General features: G+C 37.1%; 3 protein-coding genes across 3 annotated transcripts; 1 reads left to right on the top strand and 2 right to left on the bottom strand.

The window, feature by feature from the left end:
- The first annotated feature begins 2566 nt into the window (after nucleotides 1–2566).
- On the top strand, nucleotides 2567–3763 carry LOC119080075. The gene is made up of 4 exons (XM_037188295.1): nucleotides 2567–2703; nucleotides 2770–2892; nucleotides 2958–3108; nucleotides 3169–3763. Exons 1-4 carry the CDS (start codon nucleotides 2650–2652, stop codon nucleotides 3678–3680), a joined length of 840 nt encoding a protein of 279 aa, XP_037044190.1. The 5' UTR covers nucleotides 2567–2649; the 3' UTR covers nucleotides 3681–3763.
- A 1680-nt stretch (nucleotides 3764–5443) lies between these two features.
- Nucleotides 5444–7816, bottom strand: LOC119080033 (cytochrome P450 2B4-like). The gene is made up of 9 exons (XM_037188220.1): nucleotides 7789–7816; nucleotides 7491–7741; nucleotides 7306–7413; nucleotides 6629–7050; nucleotides 6458–6575; nucleotides 6206–6386; nucleotides 6034–6151; nucleotides 5818–5968; nucleotides 5444–5762 (listed from the first exon to the last, which is right to left on the bottom strand). The coding sequence occupies exons 2-9, from the start codon at nucleotides 7708–7710 to the stop codon at nucleotides 5578–5580; spliced, it is 1503 nt and encodes a 500-aa protein (XP_037044115.1). The 5' UTR covers nucleotides 7711–7741; nucleotides 7789–7816; the 3' UTR covers nucleotides 5444–5577.
- A 3226-nt stretch (nucleotides 7817–11042) lies between these two features.
- Nucleotides 11043–12400, bottom strand: LOC119080063 (leucine-rich repeat-containing protein 15-like). The gene is made up of 2 exons (XM_037188278.1): nucleotides 12255–12400; nucleotides 11043–12183 (listed from the first exon to the last, which is right to left on the bottom strand). The coding sequence occupies exons 1-2, from the start codon at nucleotides 12257–12259 to the stop codon at nucleotides 11121–11123; spliced, it is 1068 nt and encodes a 355-aa protein (XP_037044173.1). The 5' UTR covers nucleotides 12260–12400; the 3' UTR covers nucleotides 11043–11120.
- Nucleotides 12401–12534: the final 134 nt, after the last annotated feature.

Genomic DNA, 12534 nt, shown 5'->3' with positions numbered 1-12534 from the left:
TTTTGCTGTGTAAGCTGGAGATGATTTCGTTTGATTTTTATGTCGTCGTCATTAACTGATGATAGACTTTTTATGTAAGGGTAACAACTACCCATAGAATTTGTGTAAGAATTTACATCGGACCAAAATAATTCGAGTGTTAATCCTCATGGACATTCATGGGCAATACGTTTCAAAATTTAACGTTTCAGATGTAGTGAATTCTTAGTCATTCTCAATCATATTTTGGTTTCAATGTGTATACTAAGCTCGTTGGTTCTTTTCATGTTTTCTTATCTCTTATCGGACTCAAACTCGATGTTGAAGAAAATCCCCGATGGTTTTTACCAGTCCATTAATGTGACTTTTTTATGGAGCTGAGGGACAACAATTTTAATATTTTTATGATTTCCCGTTTGGTTTTATCCGACTTTGTGAAATGATTATCCGGAGCTGTGCTTTTTGCAGCTGAAGCTTAGCCTTTCAGAAACGGCTTGTCATTTGTTATCGACAACGATAACAAAAAGAGCCCATGAGCTACAAATGGCATTATCTTCTTATATACAGTTTGTTCATTTCATTTTTACACAGTTTCTAAAGACTGTCGATATGTCAGAGTTTTTAATTTACCCAGTCAATTAAGTTCTTCCCAAATTGCGCAATATTTGAATTCGCGATAGAAATTTTAAACTTTGCGCCAAAAATTCATAATTTGGGAAGAACTTAATTGACTGGGTACATTTAAAACTCTGACATATCTAAAACTGTGTAAAATAGTTATTTGGATCACAAGGGACGAAAGTAAAGAAATTCAACCGTGTGCGAGAGTTGCTGCCCGCGCCGAAGGCAAGGGCCGCAATCGCACAGGTTGAATTTCTTTACGTCGTCCCGTGTGATCCACATAACTTTTTATCACGAGAACTACGAAAATTGTAATTGAGGCACATAAACTCGAAGAAATGCGTTATCGTATGATGAATTAAACCAAAATATGCTGACATTTGCGGGGGTCCAGGGGGCGGCAGCCCCCTGGTATAAGAAAATATTAATATTATCAACCATCACAACAATCAGACGTAAAAACAACAACAATATCCTTTGAATTATTCGTCATCAACTTTGTATGTTCACATTAATCAGAGCACTGGCGCACGGTTTGTTCAATATTGATCAAAGTAAACATCTTGACAAGATTTGACTTTCGCATTATGTACATCGACTTTCGTATTATGTATTAACCGATTTCGATATATAACTTGCATTTTTTTACTTTCGCTTCCCGTTTGGGAACCGAAAATTACAATTTTCGTAGTTCGTGTGATGAAATGGTTATTTGTGTACCTGTTTTGGACGATTGATTTTAGGCAATTTCGCGGATTGTAGGCCGAACGAAGTGAGGCTTACAAGCGAAAGTGCCTTAAATCAACCGTCCCAAACAGGTGCACATGTAAGTTTTCATGCAGAGGGCCGGAAACCCGAGAAAATTCGAAAAATTGCCCTCATTTTCGGCCAAGAAGCATGAAAATGAAATGAACAAACTGTAATAAAATCAGCGTGAATTGAAGTAAAGTAAAGGATCTGCAACGGAATGCTTTAAAGTAGAAAGGGAACGGATTTTAAGAAAATATTGTGATTTCATCTGTAATATCGTCTGATATAGCAGGTCGAAATCTTATGTTAAAAATGTACATGCTTGTCGTGTCCGTGCATGCGAGATAATCTCAGATTCAATCTAGACTGCTTACGGCTGGCTCAAGAATCACAAAAAAAAACCTTCTATACTCTGGGCTGTATCATCTACTGTACGCATTAAGTTTTCTTACATCAGAAACGGATATCAGAACGATTCATCGCATCAGTGGAAAAGCAGTACACCAAGGCAATTACTAACTTCGAAATGAGTTGATTAATTCCTTATCTGCTGAATTTCTTTTTAATATTTTGTTCGTATCATGATTGGATCACCTTAATTTCACACGCGACATGACATAATTTAATCGAATGCAATAATGTAAACTTTTAGCACGTTTACCTTGCCAACAAACACATTGTGCAGAATCCATGCCATGATTCAGAAATATGTTCTCACTTCTATGTGTGAGACTACAGAATTTACAAATCGAGTTGATTGCGTAAAAAGTAGTGGTTCACACATTATCACATGGTAAAGACATAAAATAAGAATAAAAGGCGGCGAATTGTCAGAGTTGCAGATTTCGATTAGACGCAGACTTTTAAACTTACCTGGATACATTTGATGGGCAAGGGAATATATCAGCGGATTTCTAGTCTTCACATTCAGTACACTCAATGTTACGATAGAAATATGAAACATCAAGTTATCACATCACGTCTCAATAAATTCCACACGAAATCTTATCCTTTCCAGTTATGGTAATTGTAAATAAATATTTCTGAACGGTTCATTAGTGTTTTTGAAAGGCCTTTAAGTGGTCTCAAGTTATCATCTGTTATTTGTATAGTTTCATAAAAACTACAAATGCTAAATCAATATTGTTGCTCCTAACCACCTCACACGAAGGTCTTTCAATATGAAATCACTGCCCGAAAAAATAGTATAAAAGGAAACAGGAGAATACCTTTTAAGACAGACATAGGCACTTATTGATACTACACCGTATTATTGAGGTGGATTAAGTGAATTTGAAAATGGCACTTTGGAATCTATTACCGCTGCTGGTTGTGATATCAACACTTACGATTGTAAGTTTTTTTTTTATTATTTTAACTAAAAAACAATAATTACAAATTTAACGAAATTCGGTCAAGGTTGCCTCCTTTGACACAGTATTTAATCTTGGAACTGAAATTTCAATCAATAGCGATGATGAAGAACTTAAGTGCACTAAGGGAAGCGGCGCTTATTGTGCAAACGACTGTGCAACAATGCTGGTAAATTCTGAAATACCTTAATTTCTTGCCCGATTCATAAACGACTCTTTGCGCACCATGTGTAGGTATGTTCGGGAAACAATCCAGTGCCCGTAACAAGCTTTGTTTGTCCGTCGCCAACCCAATATTGTGTTGAAAACACTTGTACTTCAGTGCCAGATGCATCCTGTCCGAATGGACCCGGATTTACATGTACCGACGCTGGCATTTTTCCGGGTAAATTTGAAAACATTCACTTTTTTTGCAGAAATAAACGAATTCGACATTCGATTACAGAACCGGGTGACTGCAGAAGATCACGTGTTTGCGCGGGGCCGGGGGGAGAATCAAGACTTTATGAGTGTCCAGTTGGATTTGTTTTTAATTCGCGCTTGAATATATGTCAACAGGGGTCGACCCCTTGCACACGCATTGATTGTTCAAGGGCTACGGCAGTAAATCCGTTCATCGTTTACGCAAGTAATCCAGCCTTTTATGCACTGTGCGTTAACAGAGGAAATGGACAAATTGATACCTATATGCTCAAGTGTCCGCATGAACAATTTGAAATTTACGATGTAAGCATCCGATCATGCCGTTTTAACTGTGCTGCCAGGGGTAATTTCCAGAATCCAGCCAATTGCACTGAATACTTCCACTGTAATGGTGCCTCAACTTCAACAAGGCCAACAACTTTGTCATGTCCAACGGATTTTGTTTTCGACGGTACCAGTTGCACTAGCGATCCTGATGGATGTAAATATCCTCCTGCTGAAGATAAGGAAGAATCCAGTGAAGAGTTGCCCTAAGTTGCCCTGAGTTGACGTGAGTACTCGGATAAAAACGACCGTTATTTGTTGTCATAAGTAAAATCTAAAATCCTAAAATTGAATCTTTTTTTATATTTTGTATTCTGTTTCGTCGCTATGCTTTCAAAAACCATGAAAATTCTAACACTTTCTGCAAGTCCATAATTTAGCCATAATACTTTGCATTTAAACATATTTTTGTGGAATACACTTAATATAAACTCATAAACTCAATAACATTTACCCTGCCGTGCTTGAATATTATTCGGATGGAATATAGGGTTCGATTATCCGTTACTTCTTTCGTTCAAAGTTTCGCCTTGAGCTTACAGTGAACGACATCTCAAATGTCCCACTGTCAAATTTTTCTGAGAATTTTATTGTGTCATTGCAAATTCACAATGACATTCTCTGAAAAAAATGACAGTGAGACATTTGAGATGTCGTTCACTGTAATACAAAATCTTCATCGTTATTTAAAAATTGTGCTTTCCTGACTTGGTACGAAAAATACTATTTTCTAATTAGTGTTGACATTATCGCGACGTATGAAACGTAGGGTCGAGCTGGAAGACTCTCATTCGCTAAAAAAGCATTTTAGCATACATTGGGAAAATACCTATTACTGCACTTATTTGAACATTCATTTCACTATATAAGACCACGTAATTTTATTGCCATCGCTGTAAAGAATGGAAATTCTGTGATTAGAGCACGACCCACCCAATCAAAATCTGACGGAAACATACCGGGATACTAAATCGACAGCAATTTCGTGACGTTCACCGACCGTTGTCACCCAATTGTAGTGCGGCAACAGATTTAGAGTCAATTGTTTCGCATCGCATATAGTCAGCGCAGCTGTTGGCATTGGAGGCATATCACTGTCCGCATGATTCGGTATATTTCTGTCTCTCAGGTACACCGTAGTGCTTCCGATTGTATGCCCCGACGCATAGTTTCCGTCCAATGTGGCGTACTTATTGTCAGCAATCTCCAAAGCGGCAAACGTGTCCTTACGAAATCTTTGACTTCATCAGATTTATGTTTTGCTACATCTCTTAACTAGAGCTCAATCGACGAAAAATCAGAACCGTTAGTTACCTGATAAGGACGACGGCTGAAGCTTCTAATGAACACTTAAATCAAAAATTAATGAGAATTTTCCATTAAAATGCCTGCGGAAGATTTCTCTGAATTTTCCAACGCTGGCGGTCATCGCATATTTTTGTTACTGTTTCTGAAAGATCAAATTTTGCTTTAACGCTTCGATGTGACACGGTAATGCTTAGTTTCCTCTTGCTAAAAAAGTACTCCGTGTGAGAGACAAAATTGAACTTTTTCAATTTTTCCTTTGTTTATTTGACAGCTCGCTCTCTCACGGCTCTCTCACGGATTACTTTTTGTTGAGTGGAATGGATACTTAACGCTAGCAATAAAACAAATCCACAAATTAAAGGAGGGCGCGAATATATTTAAAAATTGCATCTGTCTGCAATCTACTTAGCAAATGCAGTCGATTTACTGTGGATTTACATAGCAACGTAAAAGTGACAGATGCAAAAATTTTCTCATACGGCAACTCGAAATTTCATTCATAATTTTAACGCAGTGTTATTTTCATACAAGGAAGCGTTGAAACGTATTTGTCAGTTCACTTTTTCATCGACTTGAAATTCAAATTTTAGGCACACTTACGCCGTGAATATCGGGTGCAAATCTATGTAATGTAATATATATAGGAAGGGATCTGCGTGTTAGTGGTATATAAGCAGTAGATAAAATCTTGTTACTATTACGTGTCTAAATGAGTGGTTTGCACACACGATCTCAAATCGAGTGCGAAAAACAACACCATCCAGACAGTTAACAGGAAAATAGCTATTTCAAGGCACATTCAATTGTCTCTGACTTTAATAACCACATCGAAATTATGCGGAGAGTAGGCGAATCCAACTTGTGGCACTGTAGTCGGCTTCGGTTGTCCAGGAACGCATTGAAATTCAAACATTTGTACAAGTCCTACCAAAAACATGAAAATAGAGCTCTCCGCTACTGATTCCCCAATGCAAATACGCTTGCCTAAAGAAATTTTAGTTAAAATCCGGTGATCGTCAAACAAACAAATCCGGTATACCAGGCGAGAAAACTATTTTGATGATTTCAGCTTTTCGTTTATCGATTTTGCCATCTGCGTTCAAAAATCTCTCGGGATAGTATTGATCTGGATCCTTCCACAACTCTTCGTTCACCAAAACTGCATAAGTATTTGCAAATACTGGCGTTCCCTATGCTCATCAATGAACAGCTCAGAAGATTATGGTTAAATATTTCGGATTGAAAAATTATTTACCGCCTTGAACAAATAGCCTTGGTATTCGAAATCGGTAACGACCTTATGCCCAATGGCTATCGGTATTAATCGGGCGCGTCTATGACTTTCCAGTATTGTCGCATGGGCATAGGGCATTCTATAATCATGAAGTTCTGAAAAAAAAACATTTTTCAAATACTGAAATGTGAACCTGTTTTTATGATCCAAGGTGATTGGTTGTCCCTTCGGAATTACTCGTGATATCTCTTCATACAACCGTTCTTGCACATGAGGATTTAATATTAGGAACAGAATCGTCCAAGACAACATGTTGCTCGTGGTTTCCAGGCCAGCTTGGAAAATGTCCAGCATAGTAATCAATAACTGATCATCTGAGACGAAATGTGTTCTGACATTATTATCGGTGTTCCACTTTTATCGAACTAGGTTAGCCATCACTCACCAGTGAATGATGTGCTTGGATCATTTTTTTCAGACTCAATTTTCTCTAAAAATACGTCGACCAAATTTTGTGGATTGATCTTGTAAATCTCCTTCCGTCGACAATCCTCAATCACTCCCTAATTAAATCAGAGAGTCATTAAATTGAAGGTCTACCGTGAACAAAGCAAACCCGAATAAAATGCTGCAGACCATCGACACTCCTAAGAATAGCATTTCGGCCACTTTGCTCCGGAAACCAGTTCCTCAGAAAAGGAAAAAACAATGACCAACTGGATACAAAATTGTTACTGAGAAAGAACTCATCATTCAGTTGGATATAATGTGTTAATTTGGGATCATCGTATGGAAATCGTTCACTCATAATCATACTCCAGACGACATTTAACACGGGTAAATTGAAAAATCCACGCATTGACATCACACCGTTTTTGCTTTTCTTTAACTTTTCCGTCAGATATTCTCCAAAGTTTTGCAACTCTTCTTGCTGTGCACTTTCCATTAAATTTGATTTAGAAAAGCCGAAATCACGGAGATTTCGTAACGTGAATCGCCTTAGATCTTTCCAAACTTTTCCACTCGCAAATATTATTCCTGCAAATATCAGCAAATCGATTTCATTTGCACCCGGATTCTCTTACTGACATAATCCAGCAAGATCTTAGAATGCGTAGTCAATTCTATACTATACAAAAAAATTTAACACTTTACAGACGCTCATTTATCAGTAACTCTTCTAGACAACAACGACATCTCTTGAAACTTGTGCTAATAGAACTGATAATAAAACTCGGTGTTTCACGAGTTGTATGATAATATTTATAGTACATAATCAACTATAAAAATTACCCATATTTCTGTTCATGTTCCGTTCCAAACCGGCTCCATCACACTGTCTATCTGAGACTTCGTCCTTAGCAAATAGTTCACGCATCACTTCATACGATGACAAAACGACTGATACGTAACACACAAAAAATTGCGGAGTCAATGGAGTATTTTTGGAATATTGCGACATAATCGTAAATTCTTACTCGAATCCAGTGTTCCCGTTTTCAGACTCATTACGTCGCCATACTGTTTGGACAGTTTGTAATACGCTGGCCCAGTTAATTTGCCGGCAAGGGAAATTTGAAGAGCGTTTCCGAAAATGGGAAGTTTAATTGGTCCGGGTGGTAGTTTGCGTCGATTTGAATTGTCCAAAATAATCCATAGTAGAGCGGTAACAATTATTGTAACGATTAAGACGATCATTATCCGTAGGTTACAGTTAATCACACAAATTTTCCCAAGAAAATGTTTTCCAGAATCGACGATCTAAGACAAAACTTATTGCGATTCTTTCAAAGGCAAAGACTGTTCTGACTTCAGTAGAGAATTTGTATCATCACAAATGTAATATTACTAATTTTTTTTACAAAAAAAAAAAACAATTTATTACGGTGAAGACTTGTGTGTAGGTCTACTTGCGAAAAGCCGCGGTTGACAAAAGTTTGGGCACAAGAAGTTATGAAAAAGATTTTTCCTAACCAGTATTTTTCCTAGAGCATGCTAAAATGCTTTTTTAGCGAATGAGCCTCCGGCTCGAGCTGGAATCGAATTCGATAAAAAAGACATTTAGCATAAGTTAGGAACAACGTTTTTCCTAAACGACGTGGGAAATGAGCGACGAAGGCGCGATATTTCAACACTAGTTAGGAAATATAATTTAGGTGCCCACACGGCCACACGACGCATTCAATCAGATGTACGAAAACGTAGGTTAGACCGGTTCAGATATAGCAGTATAGCTGTTTTTCTTTCTCCAATCAAAGCATTGTTAAACAAATATCTCTAAGATAATGAAATGCAACTTCGGAAGTCGGAATTTTTTACTTATTGAGGATACTGGCACCACGACCAGTCTGTGCGATATTTGTATATAATCAATTTTGGCAAAATAAATAATGATGAATCTTGTGCGACTCACGTATCTCAATTTTGTCTGTATAAGTTATAAAATATTGGAGAACATTAATTACGTATTTATTGTAAAAAGACAACAATTTTCTTTGATTATATATTTTTAGCAACAATTTTGGCAGTGTAAATTTTTTTTTATATTATTTTTTTAAATTCTAATTAGGTACCTAGCTCATGCGTGCAAAAAAATGTTTGTTATAGATGAAATATTGAAGCTAAGTCTGATAAATACGGAAATTAATCAGAGATGTTTGTTCTTTCCAAAGTTTTAAAAACCCAAGTTATTATTTAAGAAAAAACTATAAGCAAAAGAGCTTATTATACGGAAAATATAGATACTTGTATGATAGGTGGATATGACGAGTGGAAGGGGTATGATATATCATGTCTCTTTTTTAACAACTATTTTAAAAAGAAAATTCGAAAAATAAACCACTCAAAAACGGTTATCATAAGAATAGATTGTGGAAATTGTTATCGTCACTACCGCAAAAATCAGCGATGGCACTGACTTCGAGTCGGTCTTTTGAAATACGAAATTCAAAAATCAAAATCATTGTTCGATGAAGTGACAGAAGTGACCGACTTGCCGACAGCGTCAATCATTGAGAGTCCTGTGAAATAGTCGAAATAGTGCTCAAATCCACAATGTATAAGACAGGAAGGTCTTATTAGGGTACTGAAACTTGACAGTGTATCACACAACTGTACAACACTGTAACTGTACAAAATAGTACTCTATTTGGCATCTGTCACTTTAGCTTGCAGTACGTTGTTTAAGCACATTAGTTGTGCTGTAACTTTTTGTTGTTGTTGTATTTGGCTCATTCCATACAGAAAAATAAGAAAATGTAATGTAAAGAACAAAAGAGCGTTAATATAGTTTTCTGTTGAGAGATAGGAGTTATCCATAAAATCATAGTCCGTTATTGGTCTAAATATAGAACGTCTAGCAAAGTATAGCAGTGAAGCAATACTTTTGAACCTCACTCTAGAGACAAGTGACCATATTCAAAGTATAAAGAGCTCTAAGTCCCAAAGGACTAAGGCTTGATTTCTACTTACCAAAAAAGTACTCCGTGTGAGAGACAAAATTGAATTTTTTCAGTTTTTGCTTTGTTTCGGTAGACTTTGGTAATTTAAACATTGTGTCGATGTACAGAAATGGTAAACTACGGCAGCTATTATATCTCCTCCATTATACCAGACGTCATTCACATGATGATATTTCCTTCCTTCGCTTTTTGCAGTAATTAGATGTGCCGTAGCTTAATTGAACCATTTGCCGATTTTATAACTCTCTGCAACGCACTCCAAGCAAAAGTGCTTCGATTGACACCTGCCAAATAGAGTTCTATTTTGTATGAAATTTTATCCCCACTCTTTTTATAGTGTAAAATTTTGTATGAAGCACTGTGAAGTTTCAGTACCCTATTTAGAGTACCACTTTTGCTTGAAGTGCGTTGCTCTCTGCCTGTTATTTACTTGTTGATATCGGTTGTGTTATTTCATTATTTACAACAGCAGAGGAAGAAAAATAAATGGATGTGATACAGAGTCACAAACAATTTTAGTAAACAGGCTGAAGTTCGTAAGAAAGCACATCACTTCCTACCACATCCTTGCACATGTGAATCTCATGAAATGCAACCCTGCGTTGAATAGATTGTGACTTTTGTTATAACAGCTAAACGGATTAGTTTTCAAAAAACTTCCAAAATTGCCGATTCATCGTTTCAATTTATTTCTACAGTCTTTTCAAATAATATTTCCATTTACAATTTTGACAATTGATTTTTTGTGGTGTCCTCAACGTTTTTGTGTGAATAACTGCCATTTGGGATACGATATGGAGCCCACCAAAAAATCAACTGTACCAAGCCACGCGATAAGTATGTTTTCAGTGGTGGAACAGATGAATGCTGGCTATGAGAAATATTTTGATTCAAAGCCGAAATCTCCGGCCGTACGCAGTGAATGTTACAGCAATTTGATGTCGTGTGGCACTAAGTCTAACAATACACCCAAAGTGTGTGCAGCGGTAAAAACGGAAGAAGGAATTGCGGAAAACCAGGATATTGTACAGCAGGTATGCGACAGTCCATGATTTGTGAAGCCACAATCTTTACCAAAGATTGTTACAGTTTTTCCCGCAACCCGACGATGCGCAACAACATGAAGAAGCTGAGAAGCAAGTCCAGGTGATTGTTAAAAGCGGTTGCTGTAAATATGTCGTGAAGAAAGAACCATGATCCAAATTACTTAGTGTTCGTGTTGATATGTTCTTTATATTGTTGTCGCGGTTTCGTCGAGCTTTTTATTTGGAATTTGTCAAGTTTTTTCTTTTCTGTATTATGAACGAATAAAGTTTGTGGATCGAGCTCGGATTGCTTACTGTTTCCAGACCACGAAATTCTGGCCGATTAATAAGTTTCGTTAAGTCACTAATTACTTACTATTCCAATGCTGCACAGAGCCCTTCACTATTCCTTTCAGAGCCCTTCACTGTTCCTTTTGGTTAGAAGCAACATTTTATAGAATTCTTTCTAGTCCAAGCATTAAATCGAATTGTTTAGTTCCAGCAAATTTTCAGCCAACAATCGAGTCAGATAAAAAGACAAAGCTTTCAAGTTTAAAACGAAAATATTATTTTCCCATTACAATTTTATCGACGAACACAGAAACTGACATTATCGAAAGATTTATTCGGCCTTAACTGTAGCAATACAACGCATTCTGACAATCTCCTTCAATTTCTCCAAGTTCCCTTCGTGAAACTGGTCGCCGATGCAGCCATTGTGGAAGCTAAGCCCCTTGATATTTTTCATCTGATCAACTCTTTCAATGTTTCGAATATCAGCTGTAGCAACACCGTTGAAAAACATCTCGGTCAATAGCGTATTTCCATCGAAAACGGTCAAATCGATAAATTCCAATGGATTAAATGAAAACGAAATATCTCTGAGTTCACCCAATTTGGTAAGTAAATTCGGCTCAATTCTCTTGATTCGGTTCCGTGACAGGTCAATGTCCACCAGACTTTCGCATTGCTCGAAAACGTTAGCTGGTAGATCGACAATCTCATTGCCCTTCAACCATATCTGTCGCATTTGGGTCATTCCATCAAAAATTGCCGGTGGTAATGTTTGTAGCTTGTTCTCGTTTATATGAAGTAACGCGAGTTTCCGGTTGTTTTTGAACAAATTTGCATCCAGCTCTTGCAGTTGATTGCCGTTCAAGTAGAGTGTGTCCAAGTTTTCAAGTTTTTCAAACAATTTTGTAGGCAAACTAGCAATTCTGTTGTTATCGAGGTACAATAGTCTCAATTCCGACAAATCGTCGAAAGAGTTCTCGTCAATATTCGCAATTTCGTTGTCATCAAGAACTATTTTGTCCACCAGTGTAAGGCCGCGAAAACTCGATTTAGTGATTTCCTTTACAGCACAACCGAACGCATCCACTAAACGTAATTTTGGAAACGATGTGCTAATATCTTGTGGCAGGAATCCTATCTTCTTGTTGCGAGTCATTCGCAGTTCGGTCACACTTTCATTCGTTGGATTCGTCAATTTTGATGGAACGGTAATCTCGAAATCCTCATTGAATACGCACGAAACTACTGTCCGGAATTGTACTGCAAAACGATTATCGAACGGCGTGTTCTTTTCCTTAACTTCACACTTGACGTCATGACCAGCTGTTTGAGTTCCAAAGGATGTAACGATCCCCAGAATGATTGTTACTAATAAAAGGCTGTTACTAGTTCTGTGAAATGATGAAACAAACGCACTTAGTACCTACACAAATAATGAAAATTCTATAATGTAATCGTGTACCTCATCTTTAAAAATTGGACTGCTCTTCTTGAAGGTTGAAAGAAAACTGAATCAGTAGCGTCAATGTGAGCCTAATATTTATTAAATTTTTCTTCTTTGTCTTGACGCCCTTTTTCTATATGAACATTTTAGTCCAGAGGTTCCCGTCTAAAAAATCTTTCGACATTTGAGTTCAAAACATTATTATCGCTATGCAATAAGAAGACTATACAGGGCGTAGGTTCTCGAAGCGTTCGTAACTTTAAAAATCCGTAACTTTATGGTTCTTATGGGACTCTAT

The sequence above is a fragment of the Bradysia coprophila genome, unplaced genomic scaffold (genome assembly GCF_014529535.1).
Source record: "Bradysia coprophila strain Holo2 unplaced genomic scaffold, BU_Bcop_v1 contig_350, whole genome shotgun sequence".
Classification (NCBI taxonomy): Eukaryota; Metazoa; Arthropoda; class Insecta; order Diptera; family Sciaridae; genus Bradysia; species Bradysia coprophila.
The sequence above is the reverse complement of the archived record's forward strand: the minus strand, read 5'-3'. Positions and strand labels throughout refer to the sequence as shown.

Bases quoted from the DNA above. Each gene is read 5' to 3' on its own strand.
- LOC119080075 (XM_037188295.1), top strand. From the start codon at position 2,650: ATGGCACTTTGGAATCTATTACCGCTGCTGGTTGTGATATCAACACTT. The intron at 2,704-2,769 runs GTAAGTTTTTTT...AATTCGGTCAAG, and splicing joins TGATATCAACACTTACGATT to GTTGCCTCCTTTGACACAGT. The intron at 2,893-2,957 runs GTAAATTCTGAA...CACCATGTGTAG, and splicing joins ACGACTGTGCAACAATGCTG to GTATGTTCGGGAAACAATCC.
- LOC119080033 (XM_037188220.1), bottom strand. From the start codon at position 7,710: ATGATCGTCTTAATCGTTACAATAATTGTTACCGCTCTACTATGGATT. The intron at 6,152-6,205 runs GTTCACATTTCA...TCATGATTATAG, and splicing joins ACCTTGGATCATAAAAACAG to AATGCCCTATGCCCATGCGA. The intron at 5,969-6,033 runs GTAAATAATTTT...TGATGAGCATAG, and splicing joins AAGGCTATTTGTTCAAGGCG to GGAACGCCAGTATTTGCAAA.